At 41.5% G+C, this 17949-nt stretch overlaps 2 protein-coding genes across 4 annotated transcripts in view; one reads left to right on the top strand and one right to left on the bottom strand.

Moving 5' to 3' along the window:
- Positions 1 to 11792, top strand: part of LOC143983347 (ileal sodium/bile acid cotransporter-like) — a 34457-nt gene extending 22665 nt beyond the window's left edge. Inside the window, exons 6-7 of one of the 2 annotated variants that reach the window (XM_077482918.1) lie at positions 1951 to 2077; positions 11703 to 11792. In XM_077482918.1, the coding sequence (XP_077339044.1) occupies positions 1951 to 2063 (113 nt within the window). In that variant the 3' untranslated portion in view covers positions 2064 to 2077; positions 11703 to 11792. Of the gene's footprint in view, positions 1 to 1950 lie in introns of both variants that reach the window. The other variant, XM_077482917.1, reaches the window with a different exon arrangement.
- Positions 11793 to 16617: 4825 nt separating this feature from the next.
- RMP64 (ribonuclease MRP subunit p64) overlaps positions 16618 to 17949 on the bottom strand; it is a 29572-nt gene continuing 28240 nt past the window's right edge. For both annotated transcript variants that reach the window (XM_077482919.1, XM_077482920.1), the window contains exon 9: positions 16618 to 17069. In XM_077482919.1, the coding sequence (XP_077339045.1) occupies positions 16685 to 17069 (385 nt within the window). In that variant the 3' untranslated portion in view covers positions 16618 to 16684. The remainder of the gene's footprint in view (positions 17070 to 17949) is intronic.

Consider the following 17949-nt stretch of genomic DNA (forward strand, 5'->3'; position numbering starts at 1 on the left):
TGAGCCTCTTTGATTGAAAGAACTTAAAGCAGAGCTCCACCCAAAAGGGGAAGCTTCATTTGTCTGCCTCCGCCTCCTCTTGCTGCCCCATTTTGGCACGTTTTGGGGGGATTGGGTACTTGGTTTTGACAGGTACCCACTCCTACTCAGCCGCAAGTTCATCATCCCTCCATCCCCTGCAGCCGGCCCAATCAGAGAGTACAGTGCACATGCGAAGTAGGGAACCGGCTGTGAATCTGCAAGGCTTCACTGCCGGTTTCCCTTAGTGGAGACACCCAAAAACTGATTGAAAAATCGGCATGGGTGAAGACACCCCTGAATTCCTGGATAGGTAAGCATCCTAGTATTAAAAGTCAGCAGCTACAGTATTTGTAGCTGCTGACTTAATTTTTTCTGCAGAAGCCTTTTTTTGAAAATGTAGCACAATACAGTAGATACATTCAAACAGGCTGAACAACAGAATAATATAGATCTTCAATGAACTTTGCATTAAACACACACAAACTTTAAAGTGGTTGTAAACACTCTGGCATCACTTTTACCTATAGGTAAGTCTAGAATAAGGCTTACCTATAGGCAGTGGAAATATCTCCTAAACATGCACCTTTTAGGAGATATTTACCTTGTAGTGCACTGATGATGTCATCGGTGCATGAGCTGTGCAGAAACGGACCTCCGTGCCGTTTCTTCACTCGTATGTGCCGTGACTGACGGCAGCCACACGCATGTGTGGGAGTGACGTCACGCGGCTCCAACCAGTCACAGGGTCGGAGTCTGTAGCTCCGGAAAGACGAGGACAGAAGACGGATGCGTCCACCAGTGGTGACAGCGTGAGCTTCGATTTCAGGTAACTGCCACGTAATGGGCTGCCCATTATGCTTTTACTTTGCAGTGAACTACATCAGGATTTACTCCCTCTTTAAAGTTAAAGCAGAACTCTCGCTTTCAAGAACTGGGAACAGCAGACTCTTAAACGCAGAAAAGACATGCAATGTCTCTTTTGTAGTAAAAAAAAAAAACTACTTGCCTGCTCACAGTCTTTTTTACAATGCAGGTGCGGCTTGGTGTAGGACAGCTCCGTGTTCCAGCATGATTGCACTCTTGCGCATGCCAACCGGTGCTGGCCCATGAACACGGTCACAACCATGCTCCACTTTAACTATGCCTTATGGGTATGCTACAAGGGAAATTTGAATCTATGTCTATTGAGCTGACATGTTCCCTCTGCGTCTCTTCTGGGTATCGCGGCTCCGGCGCTGTGAGTGCCCGGAGCCGCGATATCATCACTACCGCACATGCGCGAGGGAGATTTCTTCCCAGCAGGGTCCGGCGTCCGCCGGACTTTCAGCTGAGAATCCCCTGTGCGCATGCGCCGCTGCAGTCAGTGGCGCATTGCGAGGGGAATATCTCATAAACCGTACAGGTTTAGGAGATATTTTTTTACCTATAGGTAAGCCTTAATATAGGCTTTTCTGTAGGTAAAAGTCCCAAAAATGACCCAAAAAGTCCCAAACCGCTTTAACGCACAACAGGAAGCACAGAAGCTGATCTGTTCTTAGGTAGTCAGTTTACATCCTTTGGCTGGCCATTCAGAGGTACAGGACACTGTGCAGACACACACAGCATGCCTTTATTAGGTAGTTTTTTGAGCCACCAGGCCCCCAACTAACCACAACTTACCTCTGACACACACCCTCCCAATCACTGCCTGCCTCTTAAACACTCCCCCTGCTCGAGCACAGCCTACATATTTCAAACCATATTAGAAAGAATGTATAATATTGTATGTTCACCATTACTTTAAAGCTTTTTTAGTCTGTAAAGACAGGAAGCTTGGTTATCACATTTTTATTCCTTTAACAGATACAATAAATGATAATATATTATACAGATGTTAATTACCGTAATTTGAGGTATTTATCAGCTACTAATTGCAACATTTTCTTCTAGTGTACCAGATATATAAAAAGATATGTGGGAAAAAAGAGCAAGAGGAAGAAACGGTTTCACCCTATGCACACACAAATTTAGGATTTGAAATAGATGAGAAAGGAAAAAAATGAGATCCACCTGAGATGTAAGGAGACCTTTCCATTTCTGAAAGACTGACAGATCTGTGGAAAGGGTTGATGTAGCAATCAGCCTTGAGATGATGAACTGAATGAAGTGATATATGTTTTTTTTCTATACTCTATGTTAGTCATATACAAAAACTTTTTGGGTAGGTACTATTATATTGGTTTTCAAATTAGTCTAGCTAGTTACTGTTCCAAATATCCATGTAATGTGGTCTTTAGATAAAATGTACATTCATTCAAATAGTATAAGCAATATACTAAAGTTGAGGCCTTATGCTGCTAATATCAAATGTTATACTGCTGGTCAATGCAAGAGTCCTAAGTACCGATATGATCCATCTAAAGTAAACCTGAAATAAAACTGGGTAATTCAAACTAATGAGAAAAAAATACTCAAAAATTTTCTACCAAATGTTCTTCCTTGGGTAGAGGGACTGAGATTGACCTAATAGTCAAATTCCTGGTTCTCTACAGCACGCTAACTATTCTGTCACTGGACACTTGTCTATAGTATTAAGCTGGCACCTTACCCTAAGCCAGAATATCAACATATGTTCCCTCCTACTCTCTCAATTGCTTCTGGAGGTGCACCAGTCTGGGTACCGATCTCCACACATTCATCTTCTCTGTATAAGAGTGTGTAGCACCTTATCCATTCTCTTTTTTTAAATTTGCAAAGGGAAGGCTTTGCTGTTCCAAGGATTATTTGATATCTCAAAACACACATCTATCCTAATCTCCCATATTTAGCACAGACACAAACAATTCATGGAGAATAGAATACACCTACAGTATAATATCATTTCAAGAAGTCTACCTCCTCTTACCATGATTTTTTTTTCCTCTCTCCTCCTTCTTCCCACCGTTTCTAAATTACTACCCTATTTCCTAATTTCCCTAACCTCCCTCTCATACCAGATAAAAGGACATAATCATTCTTGGAACCTCCTCCTCCACCCCACACCCCCAGTCTTGGCCTCAGACATCTGGTAATAAAAATATAAACTTAGACATACTTGTCCGAAGATGTCTACCACAGAAAAAGCCCTAGCCAAGAATGCCTTTCCAATGCTATCAATGTACTAGTGGACAAGAGAAAAAATATAACCTTTAAAACAGTTTGCAGATCCATAGATAGCGGTAGATCAACTTTTTCTGTGAAAGTTAAAGTGAAAAAAGTTGAAAAAAGACACAAGTCCATCAAGTCCAACCTATGTGTGTGATTATATGTCAGTATTACATTGTATATCCCTGTATGTTGCTGTCGTTCAGGTGCTTATCTAATCGTTTTTTTTAAACTATCGATGCCCCCGCTGAAACCACCGCCTATGGAAGAGAATTCCACAGCCTGGCCACTTTTACAGTAAAGAACTCTCTACGCAGTTTAAGGTTAAACCTCTTTTCTTAAAATATTTTTAATTTTAATGAGTGGTCACGTGTCTTATTAAACTCCATTCTGAAAAAAAGTTTTATCCCTATTGTGGGGTCACCAGTGTGGTATTTGTAAATTTAAATCATATCCCCTCTCAAGCGTCAGTGCTCCCAACCTTTCCTTGTAACTAATGTCCTCCAGACCCTTTATTAGCTTTGTTGCCCTTCTTTTTACTCGCTCCATTTCCAGTACATCCAGTTTCATCCATACAGTTTCTGAGGACTCGTGCCCAGAACTGGACATCATACTCCAGGTGAGGCCGGACCAGAGTCTTGTTGAGTGGGAGAATTATCACTTTATCCCTGGAGTTAACCCCCTTTTTTTAATGCATGCCATTATTTTCTTTGCTTTGTTAGCAGCACCTTGGCATTGCATGCCATTGCTGAGCCTATCATCTACTAGGACCCCCAGGTCCTTTTCCATTCTAGATTCCCCCAGAAGTTCACCCCATGGTGAGTAGATTGCATTCATATTTTTGCCACCCAAATGCATTATTTCAAATTTTTCTACATTAAACCACATTTGCCATGTAGTTGCCCACCCCATTCATTTGTTAAGATCTTCTTGCAAGGTTTCCACATCCTGCGGAGAAGTTATTGCCCTGCTTAGCTTAGTGTCATCCGTAAATACAGAGATTGAACTGTTAACCCCATCCTCCAGGTCGTTTATGAACAAATTAAACAGGATTGGTCCCAGCACAGAACCCCGGGGGACCTCACTTCCCACCCCTGACCATTCCGAGTATTCCCCATTTATCACCACCCTCTGAACTTGCCCTTGTAGGCAGTTTTCAATCCATGTACTCACCCTATAGTCCATGCCAACAGACCTTACTTTTTACAGTAAACATTTATGGGTAACTGTGACAAATGGTTTTGCAAAATCCAGATACACCACGTCTATGGGCCTTCTTTATCTAGATGGCAGCTCACCTCCTTATAGAAGGTTAATAGATTGGTTTGACAAGAACGATTCTTCGTGAATCCCTGCTGATTACTGCTAATAATACAGTTTTCATTCCTAAAATTTTGTATATAGTCCCTTATCATCCCCTCCAAGAGCTTGCATACTATTGATGTTAGGCTAACTGGTCTGTAATTTCCAGGGATGTATTTTGGCCCTTTTTAAATATTGGTGCTACATTAGCTTTTCTCCAATCAGCTGGTACCATTCCAGTCAGTAGACTGTCAGTAAAAATTAGGAACAATGGTCTGGCAATTACTTGACTGAGTTCCCTCAGTACACTCAGATGCAAGCCATCTGGCCCGATGATTTATTAATGTTAAGTTTCCCAAGTCTATTTCTGTTAGCCATGAGGGTATATCCTGTGATGTTTTATGAGGACAAACACTGCAGTTTTGGTTACTGAAGCCCCCCCGAATCCCTTGTGAAGACTGAGGTGAAGAATAAACTCAATACCTTCGCCATCTCCCCATCCGTTCTAACCAGATATCCTTCCTCATTCTTTATGGGGCCATTATGGTCTGTCCTCCCTTTTTTACTGTGTATATACTTAAAGAATTTCTTGGGATTTTTTTTGCTCTCCTCCGCTATGTGTCTTTTGTGTTCCATCTTAGCCGCCCTAATTGCACCCTTACATATCTTGTTGCATTCTTTGTAAAGTCTGAATGCTGCTGATGATGATGATCCCTCAGCCTTGTATTTTCCTATTTCTGTGATTTATACTGAAGCCAATTGACCTGTGATCGCTGTTTCCTAAATTGCCCTGTATTTCCACATCCGTGATCAGGTCTGTATTGTTGGTAATCAGTGGATCTAGTAATGCCTTTTTTCTAGTTGGTGCATCTACCATCTGACGCATGAAATTGTCCTGCAAGACATTTAGGAACTGGCAAGCCTTAGACAAATGCGTGGTTCCCTCCGCCCAGTCTATGTCTGGATAATTAAAATCCCCATTATGATAACACTTCCCATCCTTGCTGTTAGTGCAAATTGTGATAGGATGTCAGGCTCCCCACCCTCCCTCAGGTTAGAGGACCTATAGCATACTCCCAGTATTATTTTCCCCTTAGCTTTATCCCTTCGGAGCTCTATCCATAAGAATTTTACCTCCTGCATAGCTCCCTTATTGATGTCATCTCTCACATTTACTTGTACATTATCCTTGATATATAGGCATACCCCTCCCCCTTTTTAACCCTCACTAGCCCTGCGATAAAGGGAATACCCTTGAATGGTTGCCAGCCAATCGTGAAAAAAAGCAAGGGGGGAAGGTGCCAACTGAATGAATCAAATTTGTTTAAATATATCAGTGTAAGATGTACATACGATGAAGATGCCCATCAGAGATTAAAACGTCCTGGATACTCGGATGCTGCTCTAGGGGTTCCGGTATCGATCCCTCGGCCATGTAGATGTTGATATTTGGTCACAGGCTTCTGTATGGTGTTGTTCACTTGGCCGGAAGCTCCACGCTTACCAGTCTGGAATGCAGAAGCTGAAGTGACGTCACAACGGCAGGGCAAGCATCTGAGCTGGAGATTGTAATGCAGGAAATGTATAGGCCGAGGCATCGATACCGGAACCCCCGGACCGGCATCCGAGTATCCCAGGACATTTTAATCTCTGATGAGCATCTTCATCGTATGGACACTTGTAAGTGTACATCTTACACTGATATTTAAACGCGTTAGTTTCATTCATTTGTTTACTTCCCTAATCTCCCTCTGCCTTTCTGGTGTGGCTCGAAGTACTGGTAATATGCCTGAGAATACTACCTTGGAGGTCCTTTTACTCAATTTAGCTCCTAAGTCCATAACATCGTTCTTTAAGACACTCCATCTGCCTCTGACTTTGTCATTGGTGCCAACGTGCACCATGACAGCTGGGTCTTCCCCAGCCCCTCCCAGTAATCTGTCCACCAGATCCGTGATGTGCCAAACCCGAGCACCCGTAGACAGCATAGTTCGGCGCTTCAGGTCTTTGTCACAGATTGCCCTCTCTGTCCTTCTAAGAATTGGAGTCCCCTACCACTAGAATCTGTCTAACCTTTCCCTTCACCCCCCCCCCCCCCTCACTGGAGGAGTTCTTCCCCTGGCAGCCAAGAGAGTCCCTCAGCTCCAGAAGTGCTGGTCCCTGAGCGAATTCATCAATGTCACTCAATGGAGCATACTGATTGGGATGTTCCAGCCCAGGATCGGCCCCCTGGCACTTCCCCTTTAACCTTCCTCTCACCCATCTACTCGTTTCTAGTGCCTGCACCTCTTTATCGCCCCCCTGCCTCTGTGCTAACCCCTGCCGGGTACGTTCCTGGCTCTCCTTTAGTATGGAGGGTCTTCTCAGTGCTGACAGTTGCTTCCCTAGATTCAGAACCTGGGCTTCCAGGGAAACAATGTGCTTATATTTTTCACAGCAGTATTCGCGCTCAATCAGATGATCAAGGAACGCATACATGCCACAAGATGTACACCAAGTCGCATCTCCACACCCGCTGGGCATCGTATCTACTAATTTAATGAGGCTTGGTGATTATACCCTGTCCAAATTAACTAACAACTAGCTTCCTGATACTAATACTCAACCATACAATACACAGGTACTCGCAGCCTATGTGCACTCGCAGCCTATGTGCACTCATGTGCTCACTGCCCACACAATACACAAGTACGAACGATCCACACACACTACACTGACAACACTCAGGTATTCACAATACACAGATACTCCCAACAATCAGGTACACACAATACTCAGGTACTCGCATACACTGTCAGTCAGGTTTTGGTGTTTGTCTCTCTCTGCACAGCCTCCCCTCGTAATCTGACAGTAGCAGTCAGTCACTCAGTCACCTTCAGTGCCACCGCTCACTGATCAGCCTCACACTCTCACTCCGGTCTGCACTTCACTTACTCGCTGCCTCACCCTATCAGACTTCCACCTCCCGGTGCCGCTGGATGTCCTCCCTCCTCCTCTGTCTATGTCCAGGGGGTGATTACTGTCCTCAGTACACTGCTCCCGCACCACAATGTCCTTCTCTGCCGCTGCTGTGGGTCCCCGGGTCATCCGCTGCCGCTCACAGTCTTGGGGGTGTCCAGTCCAGTCGTGGGGGGGTCCATCCACCGCACTGTCGCCCTCAGGGGTGGGGGTCCTGTCCTCTGCATGCTGCTCCCCCTCACTCCATGCTGTCCCCAGCACCGACTTCCGCACCAAGAAAAAACTCTGCAACAGCACCACTTAGTGTTGCCAAGGCACATATCAGGAATATGAAGTGTTGGGGGCGCAAACACTTTAGGAATTATGCTATTCTTCCATAGGGTGGCCTTATGAACTTATAGGAAAGGAGATGATGCACTCCTACTACCACTCCACCTAAAACCTCTGCATTTTATAATCAGTTATTCAGCTTGAATTGCCCAATTTTTTTTTCTTAGAGTACAGCACAGTCCTACATGCTTATGGCATGACTGAAATAAAAAATAAAAAAATGAAAGAAGCCACCGCACCACCCTATCCTTACTTTCTTGCTGCCATAAGCATTATTTTACAAGGGAAAGTGTGTTACAAATTACACTGTACACCAGACCCCTACTCCAGTGGTTTATTTATGGAGGTCAGGGGTTGGTATGGGATTGGTACATTTATATGAAACCATTTCCCAAAGTTTTACCATTTAAAAATATCTGACACAATATACACTTAATGATCCTAAACTTGCCATTTCTCTATCCTTTAAAAACAACATTGCTAACTACCTAAGCCTTAGACCCCTTTCACATTGCGAAAGTGCCTGAAAAGCTCCCGAAAACCTATTTCCATTAAAGTCAATGAATGCTTTCACACTGAGGCAGTGGGCTGGCAGGGCTGTGAAAAAACGCCCCTCTCCATTGAAATGACTGGAAAGCTCTTCAAAAGCGCTCAAATGTTTTACTGGCAGTTTAGAAGCACCTCAGTGTGAAAGTAGCCTTACAGTGGCAGTCCAGGCTAAAACTAAAATCCCTGCATCTATAGCCACCGGCATTCTAACACAAACCTATCTAGCCCTGTATACATGCTTTTCTGCAGGCAATACGACCCGATCCCACGCTGAGCTGTCAGCCGCGGCTTTGTGGTGGAAGCAGGTGCAGAGGACACATCTGACAACAGAAGTCCCAAAGTAAGTCCATTGGCGATATCACTCTCCATTAATTTCTCATCCTCTGCAGAGTTTCCACCGCTGAAGATCGCGTCGGATCGGCTTCAGAAAAGGTACGTATACTCATTTTTTTTCTTTACAGGGCTAGAGAGGTTAGCGTTTTGCCCTGTACACACAATAGGACTTTCCGACAACAAAACCGTTGATTTTTTTTTTTACGACAGATGTTGGCTCAAACTTGTCTTGCATACACACGGTCACACAAATGTTGTCGGAAATTACGAGAGTCAAGAACGCGGTGATGTGCAACACATATGACGAGCCGAGAAAAATTAAGTTTTCTTCTGCTTGATTCCGAGCATGCGTGGAATTTTGTACATCGGAATTTTGTACACACGCTCAGAATTTCCGACAAGTTTTGTTGTTGGAAAATTTGAGAATCTGCTCTCAAACATTTGTTGGTGGAAATTCCGACAACAAATGTTCTATGGAGCATACACATGGTCGGACTTTCCAACAACAAGCTCACATCCAACATTTGCTGTCAGAAAATCCTATTGTGTGTACAGGGCATTAGAATGTTGGTGGATATAGATGCAGGGATTTCAGTATTAGCATGGACGTCCACTTTAAAACCAACTTTATTTAATAAATATACAAAATAAACTAAAAGTTACAAACACTAGTGTCAATATAAAAGTGCTACAAATGTATCAAAGAAGGAATACATATATCAAACTATAGCCCTGTAAGTGTAACTAAAGGCAAAAAAAAAATTCTGTTTTGGATATTGTGGAGATGGATTAGGGTGCCCGTCAGTTGTTTTGCTGTCTGCACCCCCGTTAAGGATATTCGCCCTCTCTATTTGTCCTTTTTACCATTATCATTGAAAGTGAAAGTAAAAGAAAATCCCAAATTTTGCATTGTACACAGAAAATTAATAGAGGGGGTCTTCCAATGAGTATACTAGTTCTACTAGTTCTGGTGACCTGGGGGTCCCCAAAGAATTCCATTAATTTGTAGGGATTTCTCCCCACTTCCTTTTTGGCTATGGGATAGGAAGAGAAGGGAAATCTCCACAATAGGACACAGGTGGCGAAAAAAAAAATGTGGCAGGGGTTCCTTTCCTCTATCCAAAATAAGGAATTGTTTTGCCTATACTTCTACTTTTAATTATTTACGGATGACAACCAAAAAGTACTGGCACTCTAAAATCCAAAACAATATTTTACAAGAAAAATGTAGAAGGGACAAAGAAGGAAAAAAAAAAAAGGAAGGAGGGGAGTGGGGGTTTAGAAGAGAAAAAAAGGACGGAGGGGTGGGGGAGAAAAAAAAGGAAACGGGGGTCTTTCATGAGTGAATGTTGGATTTAGGGTGCAACCTGACCAATTATATGCAAGAACCCGAGTGTTCCCACGATTAGCTGTGAGCGGCAGCCCCATTGAAAGCAGTGGGAGGCTGCCATCTATTGCAGCTAATCATGCCCACGCCCATGTAATAGCTCATGCTACCATCACATGGAAGTGATCGCCTCAGGAAGCAGGCAGATTATATGCAAATCAACACACTTAGTTGCAAGACCTGGTGATGTGTCAAATAGTGTCCCCCATCTGATAGTGTCCACCCCGTACTGTGCTTGCGCAGTACGGAGGACAAGGACATTCTGAAAGTCTCAGAAGATGAACGGCGCCTGCGCCATGAGTCCAGGTTCAAGTCCCACCATCCAAGTGGACAGAGTTAGAATAAAAAATAGCCGAGCGAAGCAAGGCCATGCCCGAAGAGTGGCAAGCGAAGCGAGCCCACGAGGGGGCCCTGTTACTATATGCAACCGTATGTCCACTTGGATGGTGAGGCTGCAACCTGGACTCAGTGGGCAGGCACCCTTCTTCTTCAGAGACTTTCGGAGTCTCCTTCTTTTCCATACTGCGCAAGCGCTGCGCCTGCGCAGTAAGGGACGGACACTATCTGATGGCAGGACACTTTTTGACAGAACACCAGCAGCCTCCTATTACTCTCAATGGGGCTGCTGCTTGCAGCCCACCGCAGGAACCCTTGCTGAGGTTCTCGCATATTATTACAGCCAGGAAGCATTTGTAAATGTAATTGGTAAATGATTGCTATACATAAATGTATTCCTGTGCTCAGACTGGACTACCAAAAATAAAAAATTAACATGGCCAAAGAGCATTTATGCGAAGTGAAATGATTTAGAGTGGAAGGTCATTTTAGAAAGTCTGTAAGTCCAAACAAGGATACTAATATTTCTGCTTTTTCCAATTCTATCAAGTTCCACTAAAAAAAGATTTACTGTTACATTATAATTTAGTGTTTGCACTACTTGTGAAATGTCTCACATTGCCTAGTTTGCTGTTAAAGCAAAATTCTCACCAAAGGCTACACCAGATAAACATTTTCACATCATAATATATTCCATTAGTTCTAGCACTTTTTCAGATGCATTAGGGTCTTATTTTTTTTTTTTTCTAACGCTTCCCCTTAATTGAATTGAGTGGAAGCCACAGGATAATGCATGCAAAAAGTAAAGTTTTCTTGCAAAACAGCAGGTTGATTTCTGAATTACCCTGCATTTTTCAACCAGTGTGAACTCCTTATTTAACAGATAAAGGAAAATGTGTTACTAGCAAATGTAATACAGTATTACTTTGGTGTACGAGTAACGTGGTATACAAGCGTTTTGAAAGATGAGCAACATTTTTTTTTGTCTTGATATACGAGCGCTGTCTTGATATAGAAGCAGTAGTTTTACTGTAAAAACAAAAGAATTACACTCACAATGTTAAGAAGTCTGGTGTTCATCCATGTAAAACTGCTGGGTATATGTACAGTAAAGCTGTCGGAGACATTCAGAGGCAGTTGGTTGGGTGGAGGTGGGCATAACGTACCTTTGCAGCACCCGGAAGTGACATCAACAGTTCCCGAGTGTCTCCGTGTTCTCCAGGAAGCGCTGGGAACCACCATCCCCCCGAACCTCTGGCCACATATAGCGCTGTATACTGTTCTCCAGACTCCTTATTGTGAGTGTAATTCTTTTTATTTTATTTTTTACATTAAAATTGATTCTTTTCTTTTTTTCCAACAGAGGTACAGTGCAGTATTCCTACTACAGTACCGTACAATATTAATATGAGCTTTTGATCATTTTTAGATGAATAAATGGTTATGGAACAAATTATCTGAGTTTTCATTGTTGCTTTAAAAGAAGAGTGCTTTGGATTACAAGAATGCTTCTGGAATAAATTATGCTCGCAAACCAAGGTTTTACTGTACAATATAACCTAAAACTGCATAGCAGGCATCTACCGACCGCTGTCAATTTATGCAGCTCTTTACATATACATTGTGCATTCACATTAGTCCCTACCCTCAAGGAGCTTACAATCTAAGGTCGCTATCACAAATAAATATACTAGGGCCAATTTGGAAAGAAGCCATTTAACCTACCAGCATGCCTTTGGAGTGTGGGAGGAAACCCACACAGGCACAGGGAGAACATGCAAACTCCAGGCAGGTAGTGTAGTGGTTGGGATTCGAACCAGCGACCCTTTTATGCTAGGCATGAGTGCTACCCACTACACCACAGTGCCGCCCGGTAATATAGTGCACCAGAGTGTGATTGCTTTGGTGGTGAGGCTTATTTTCTATCCGATTTCCTAATGACAGATGAGTGTTACGGCTAAACTCTATGCATTAAAAAAAATTATTTTTAAATGAAACTAGTGTAAGTGCTACAATAATAATAATTATGTAGTTTGAAAAGAAATATTTAACTAACAAGAATAAAAAGCAGTTAGCCTAGCTCGTCTTCATTTAGGCCCAGGGTATACAAAACACTACAACTGTTTAGCCTTAAAACAGAAAAATGTGAAAATCGTTGAACTACACATCCCCAAAATATTTTCTAGTTAGCAGACTTGGAATTGATTTGGATAAATGTGATGTCTGGAGTCAGTTTTAAATTATACCCACATAAATTTTTAGTTTAAATGGAAACACACAAAAAGAGACAAACTTAGTCTTTCTAGGTCATTGTGAGTCAAAGCTTGTCAGTTGGGCTCGGTTTTTGCACAATTGGAAATTGAACTTCTAATAGTCTAGAATATGTAAATAGATACCGTATATATTTTTACTAATAAACTATTTTATATATATTTGAGAAAATCTCCTTATGTATATTAATTGTATCTATGTATGAACATATTTTGTACAAAAAAAAATGTATGCACTTTGTCTACAGCAATCTTGTAAATAATAAAATACTCTGGGGGTTTTTCATGCCAAGATCTGTATTTCTAGTATTTTACAACTTTTGCTCATCAACTAAAGATTACATAGTATTTCATCTATTTTGAATACAGGTGGGGGGGGGGGGGGGGGGGAGCACTTTCCTCTAAACAGATTCTGGCATATTCAGGAGCTCTTATGAATACTCACCTCATCCCAAAGGAGTGGTGGTGACCGGTGTCTTTTATAGGAGTTCATAAAACTCTATAGCATAGATGAGGACTGAAATAACTATAAGACTCTACTCAAGTATTTGTATAGCACCATAAATGTACGCAGTGCTTTTACATACAGTGTATATATATATATATATATATATATATATATATATATATATATATATATATATACACACACACACAAATACATACACTCAAAAATTTACATGAATCCCTGCCCTCAAGGAGCTTTTAAAGTTAATGTCCATTTTCAAATGTTTTGCCATTTGAACTAGCTCTTAAGCCCCATACACACGATCAGAAATTCTGCCGGCAAAAGTCGCATGAGAGATTTTGGTCAGAGATTCCGATCGTGTGTATACTCCATCGGACTTTTGCTGGCAGAATTCCAGCCAGCAAAAGATTGAGAGCAGGTTCTCTATTTTTCGGTCGGAAAAAGTTCCAATCGGAAAATCTGATAGTCTATACAAATTTCGACGCGGAAACAATTTGACGCATGCTCGGAAGCATTGAACTTAATTTTCTCGGCTCGTTGTAGTGTTGTACGTCACTGCATTCTTGACAGTCGAAAGTTCCGAGAACTTCTGTGTGACCTTGTGTATGCAAGCCAAACTTGAGCGGAATTCTGTTAGAAAAAAAAAAAAATTTCCGACGGAAAATGTGCTCGTGTGTAAGGGGCATTAGTGTACTTACAGTATATTCTTTGTGCGATTTGTTTGGCTTATCTTGTAACATGGGCTCACATGTTGTGGCTGTATTTTGTAGTTACTTGGCTGATCAATCCTCCTCTATGTCCATGCATTGCTTCCGCTAGCTTTTTCCGATTTGCCAAAGGGGCAAGACAATTTCCTGTTCTGGGTCACAGCATTCAATGCATGCCTCATCATCCCTTGTTACTTCACACATGTGAAAAGAGAGCAATTTTCAAAGCTGGTTCAAAATTGTTTTTATATTTAAAAGGTTAAAACTCACAAGCTCACTATAAAGTGCTTTAACATACACCTTCCTCCCGTGTTTTTTTTTTTTTTTTTTTTTAGAATGCTGTGATCGGTCGGAAACACCTTGGACGCCTTTATCCTGTGCTTCTGGTGTTTCCTTGCCCCCATTAGGAAGTAGTCTGCATTTAGGCATACCTCCACTTACTTTATCCATTGCCACATATTCTCTAAATTGGAGACGCCCAGATTAGGGTCTAGGTTACTAGAGTAAGGACTGCACTATACCGTGGAAATGGTATAGTGCTAATGGTGTGCATCTAAAAATTCTGTTTTTAACAATTTTAAAGCATGTAAATTTCTATTTTTCTGGCTAGATGGTAAGTGAGCTGGAAAAAAAAAAAGAAGTTGTTTGCTGTGAACCCATGTGCACCTTGCTCTAAAAGCTAGTTCAAATTTGCCATTTTTGTTCCACTCTAAAAATGCCTTTACATCAGCAAAACTGAAAACAATTTTAAAGCATGTAAATTTCTATTTTTCTGGCTAGATGGTAAGTGAGCTGGAAAAAAAAAAAGAAGTTGTTTGCTGTGAACCCATGTGCACCTTGCTCTAAAAGCTAGTTCAAATTTGCCATTTTTGTTCCACTCTAAAAATGCCTTTACATCAGCAAAACTGAAATCTGGAGAGAGAGAGGCAGCAGTAGTATTTAGCTCCAGATAAAATAATTAAATGTGTCAGAGTGTTTTGACTCTAAATACAGGTTACATGCTTACTGGAGCACAGAGCACAGGGATAACATTCATGGGCTGCTGCTCCCTACTTTTTCAAAAAGTAGCCAGAAAGTAGTAGACATATTAGCCGAGAAGCCAAAATGTTGTGTATATAGTATATACCCAGGACACTGCATTTCACTATATTTGGTCTCCCACACTACACAGAACATGGTAATGCCACAGTAAATATAAACCTGCTAAATACCTTATCTTATCAGTAGTTAAAGCTGTCTTGTGACTTCTATCAGTGTCTATTTACAGCTTATAGGAGGCGTTTTTTTATTCTCCTCTGACTGTCCTATGAGGCTGCAGGACCCTTGGCCCTCTGTCTGGACAATGCTGATGGGAGCGTGCATGTGATCAGCACAGGGCCAAAGGGGAACCCCCCCCCCCCCCCAAAAAAAAAAAAAACCCCTCTCTCGAATACACACCAAGCTGAGCATGTGCAGAGTGCCCCCAAGGCTCTGTTCTATAGGGAGATATTTTGGGGACTGTGGAAGGAGGAGAGGACAGAGAATAGAGGATCAAACAGTCTTTTTACATAATGAGAGGATTAACGCCACAATGAGTGTAACAAGCATGCGTTACTGCATATACAGACTGATTGTACAGTTGTGGGTTTAATAACACTTTAAAGTGTATAAAATAACATTCATTTCTGAAACGATGCAAAAGCAGTATTGATGCCTGCATAGTTATAACTGTATTAGAAAGTGTCTATAACATAGTATGTTCACAACTACTTTTATTCTTCAAAACAATTCTGACACCCACAATATTTTAATGATTGCGCATTATTTTTCAATCTAAGCTCATTTCTCTTTAATAACAAAAACATTAAAACAGTTTATCCATACCATAAACTTTTGAGATCTGGTAAGACTAATATAGCCATGGGTTTTATGCCCACTTCAACACTGGGCACTTTCGCACCTCCCTGCCCAGGCCAATTTCCAGCTTTCAGTGCTGTCACTTTTTAAATGACAATGTCATGCTACACTGTACCCAAAACGAAATTTTTATCATTTTGTTCCCACAAGTTGAGCTTTTTGGTGGTATTTGATTACCTCTGCGGATTTTATTTTTTTCTAAACTAATAATAAAAGACCGAAAAAAAAACAAAAAGTTTGTTATAAAATTTTGTAAATAAGTAAGTTTTCTCCTTCACTGATGGGCACTTATAAGGGGGTACTGATGAGGTGGCACTGATAGGCATCACTAAAAGGCGGCACTGATATCACTTGTGGCACTGGCAGGCATTTTATTTTGGCACCGATTGGCAGCTGCCTGGGCACTGATTGACATTTCCCTGGTGGTCTAGGGCGGCATACCCAGTGGTCCAGTGTGGTGGCCATCCCTGGTAGTCCTGAGAGGGTATCCGAGGGGGGCTGCTCAGATAAACAATTAGCACTGACCCCCCCTCCCCATCAGGAGATCACGTGGTAAAAAGTCAGTCAGAGACTCTTTACCTAGATTGTAGTTGCTGTGTGTCAAACTGACACACAAGACCGCCATGGTGCAAGCCCCTGGGCGCGCGCAGCGGCTAGATATCCTGAAAGACGTCCGGTCAGGATATCGCAACCACTTTGCCGGTGTCATTTTGTTATATGGCAGGCGGCAAGTGATTAACAGTTCCATTTCAATGCTAATTAAATCAATTTAAAGGTTTTTATTAAATATCAGCAATGACCAGAGTGAAGAATGTGCCCCATTACTTGTAATACCCGATTGGTGTATGGCAGCTCAAAATGACATATAATGTAATAAAACTTTACATCTAATTTAGTTTTAAAATAGTAAAAAACACCAAAAAAAACACCAAAACATAAAATACAATGCATATTGCATTTATTGGTTTTATAGCAATTTATATAGCAGGGAATTGAAAATCTTCTAGATCCCAATTGATGAGAATATATCATCTATGTCATCTGTTTCAGAAAGACGTCTTTTTGCATTTTTCATGCTGGCACTGGACACAAATGGTTCAGAAGTCTGACATCTTAAAGCAGTATCCTTGGCAACTGGTGACACCTCTTGATCACTAGAAAACAATTCTGAGCACAAACTTTTTAAATCTGTCCTTTTAACTTGAGATTCGGAATGAGCGACGTGACATTTGTGAAGTTTGCGCTTTCTTGAATAAGTGACCTTCCACTTCCAAGACTGGTGACATCTTTGTATTCTTAAATAGGTCTTCAGATGATCTGCCTCCAGGCTTCGCTCATGCAGACAGTGACACATGGATTTTTTCCAGCTCCGCAGCTTCTTGTTTAAACTTAGAGAGGGGAAGACATGTTTAATAATGATGCATGAAACTGCTAAATAATGACCAAAACATAGTCACTGTAAATGAAGCAGTAAAACTCAATGTTTAGTAAAATATGACCTATAACCAATTCTGGTAGCTGTAACATGCAAGAACGGCAACCAGGGAACACCTTTGTTTGCTTAGACTATTGCTCACCAGGTGGGGGCTACCGTGACAAAAAAGTTCCTATTATTAATAGGAAATCTGTAATTTCTTTACTTATTGCAGGCATTTATATAGTGAAGAAAACGTAGGCATCGCTTTACATATTGTACATTCAGTTCAGAACCTGCCTTCAAAAAAAAGGAGCTTACAATGCAAGGTCCCTATTTTCCTATGCATAGACATACTAGGGCAGTTTAGACAGGAGCACATTAACCTACTATCATGTGTCTGAAGTGTGATGGATATCAGAAATCCCAGAAGAAGCACACGAACATGTCATGAGAAAAAAAATAAAAAAATAAATGTAGCCTGAAATCAGCACCCACTCATTCTAAGAGCCTATATTCCCAGCTGTCATATTTAACCCTTTGGGCTTTGGTACTTGCATCAATGAGCCAGGACAAGTATGCAGAGAGACTTGTAACTTCCTGATCTGCAGTCTCATTCTGGGACTAAAAAAAACGATTAAACCCAGTTTGGTCAGCAGAACATCCATGCAACTAACTTTTGCAGAAGCAGGTCAGCAGTGGCAACCCTCGATATAAGCACCTTTATTAGTTAAAGCCCAACTATCTAACTTATCCAACTTATCAAAAATTAATTAAGCCAGCATTGTGCATTATTCATTCCAGCAAAGCAAGATTTAAGCCAGCCATAGACTGTTCAAATCTCAACTGGTTCA

The sequence above is a fragment of the Lithobates pipiens genome, unplaced genomic scaffold (assembly GCF_037356315.1).
Source record: "Lithobates pipiens isolate NorthernLeopardFrog02 unplaced genomic scaffold, aLitPip1_a1.2 Scaffold_16, whole genome shotgun sequence".
Taxonomy (NCBI): Eukaryota; Metazoa; Chordata; class Amphibia; order Anura; family Ranidae; genus Lithobates; species Lithobates pipiens.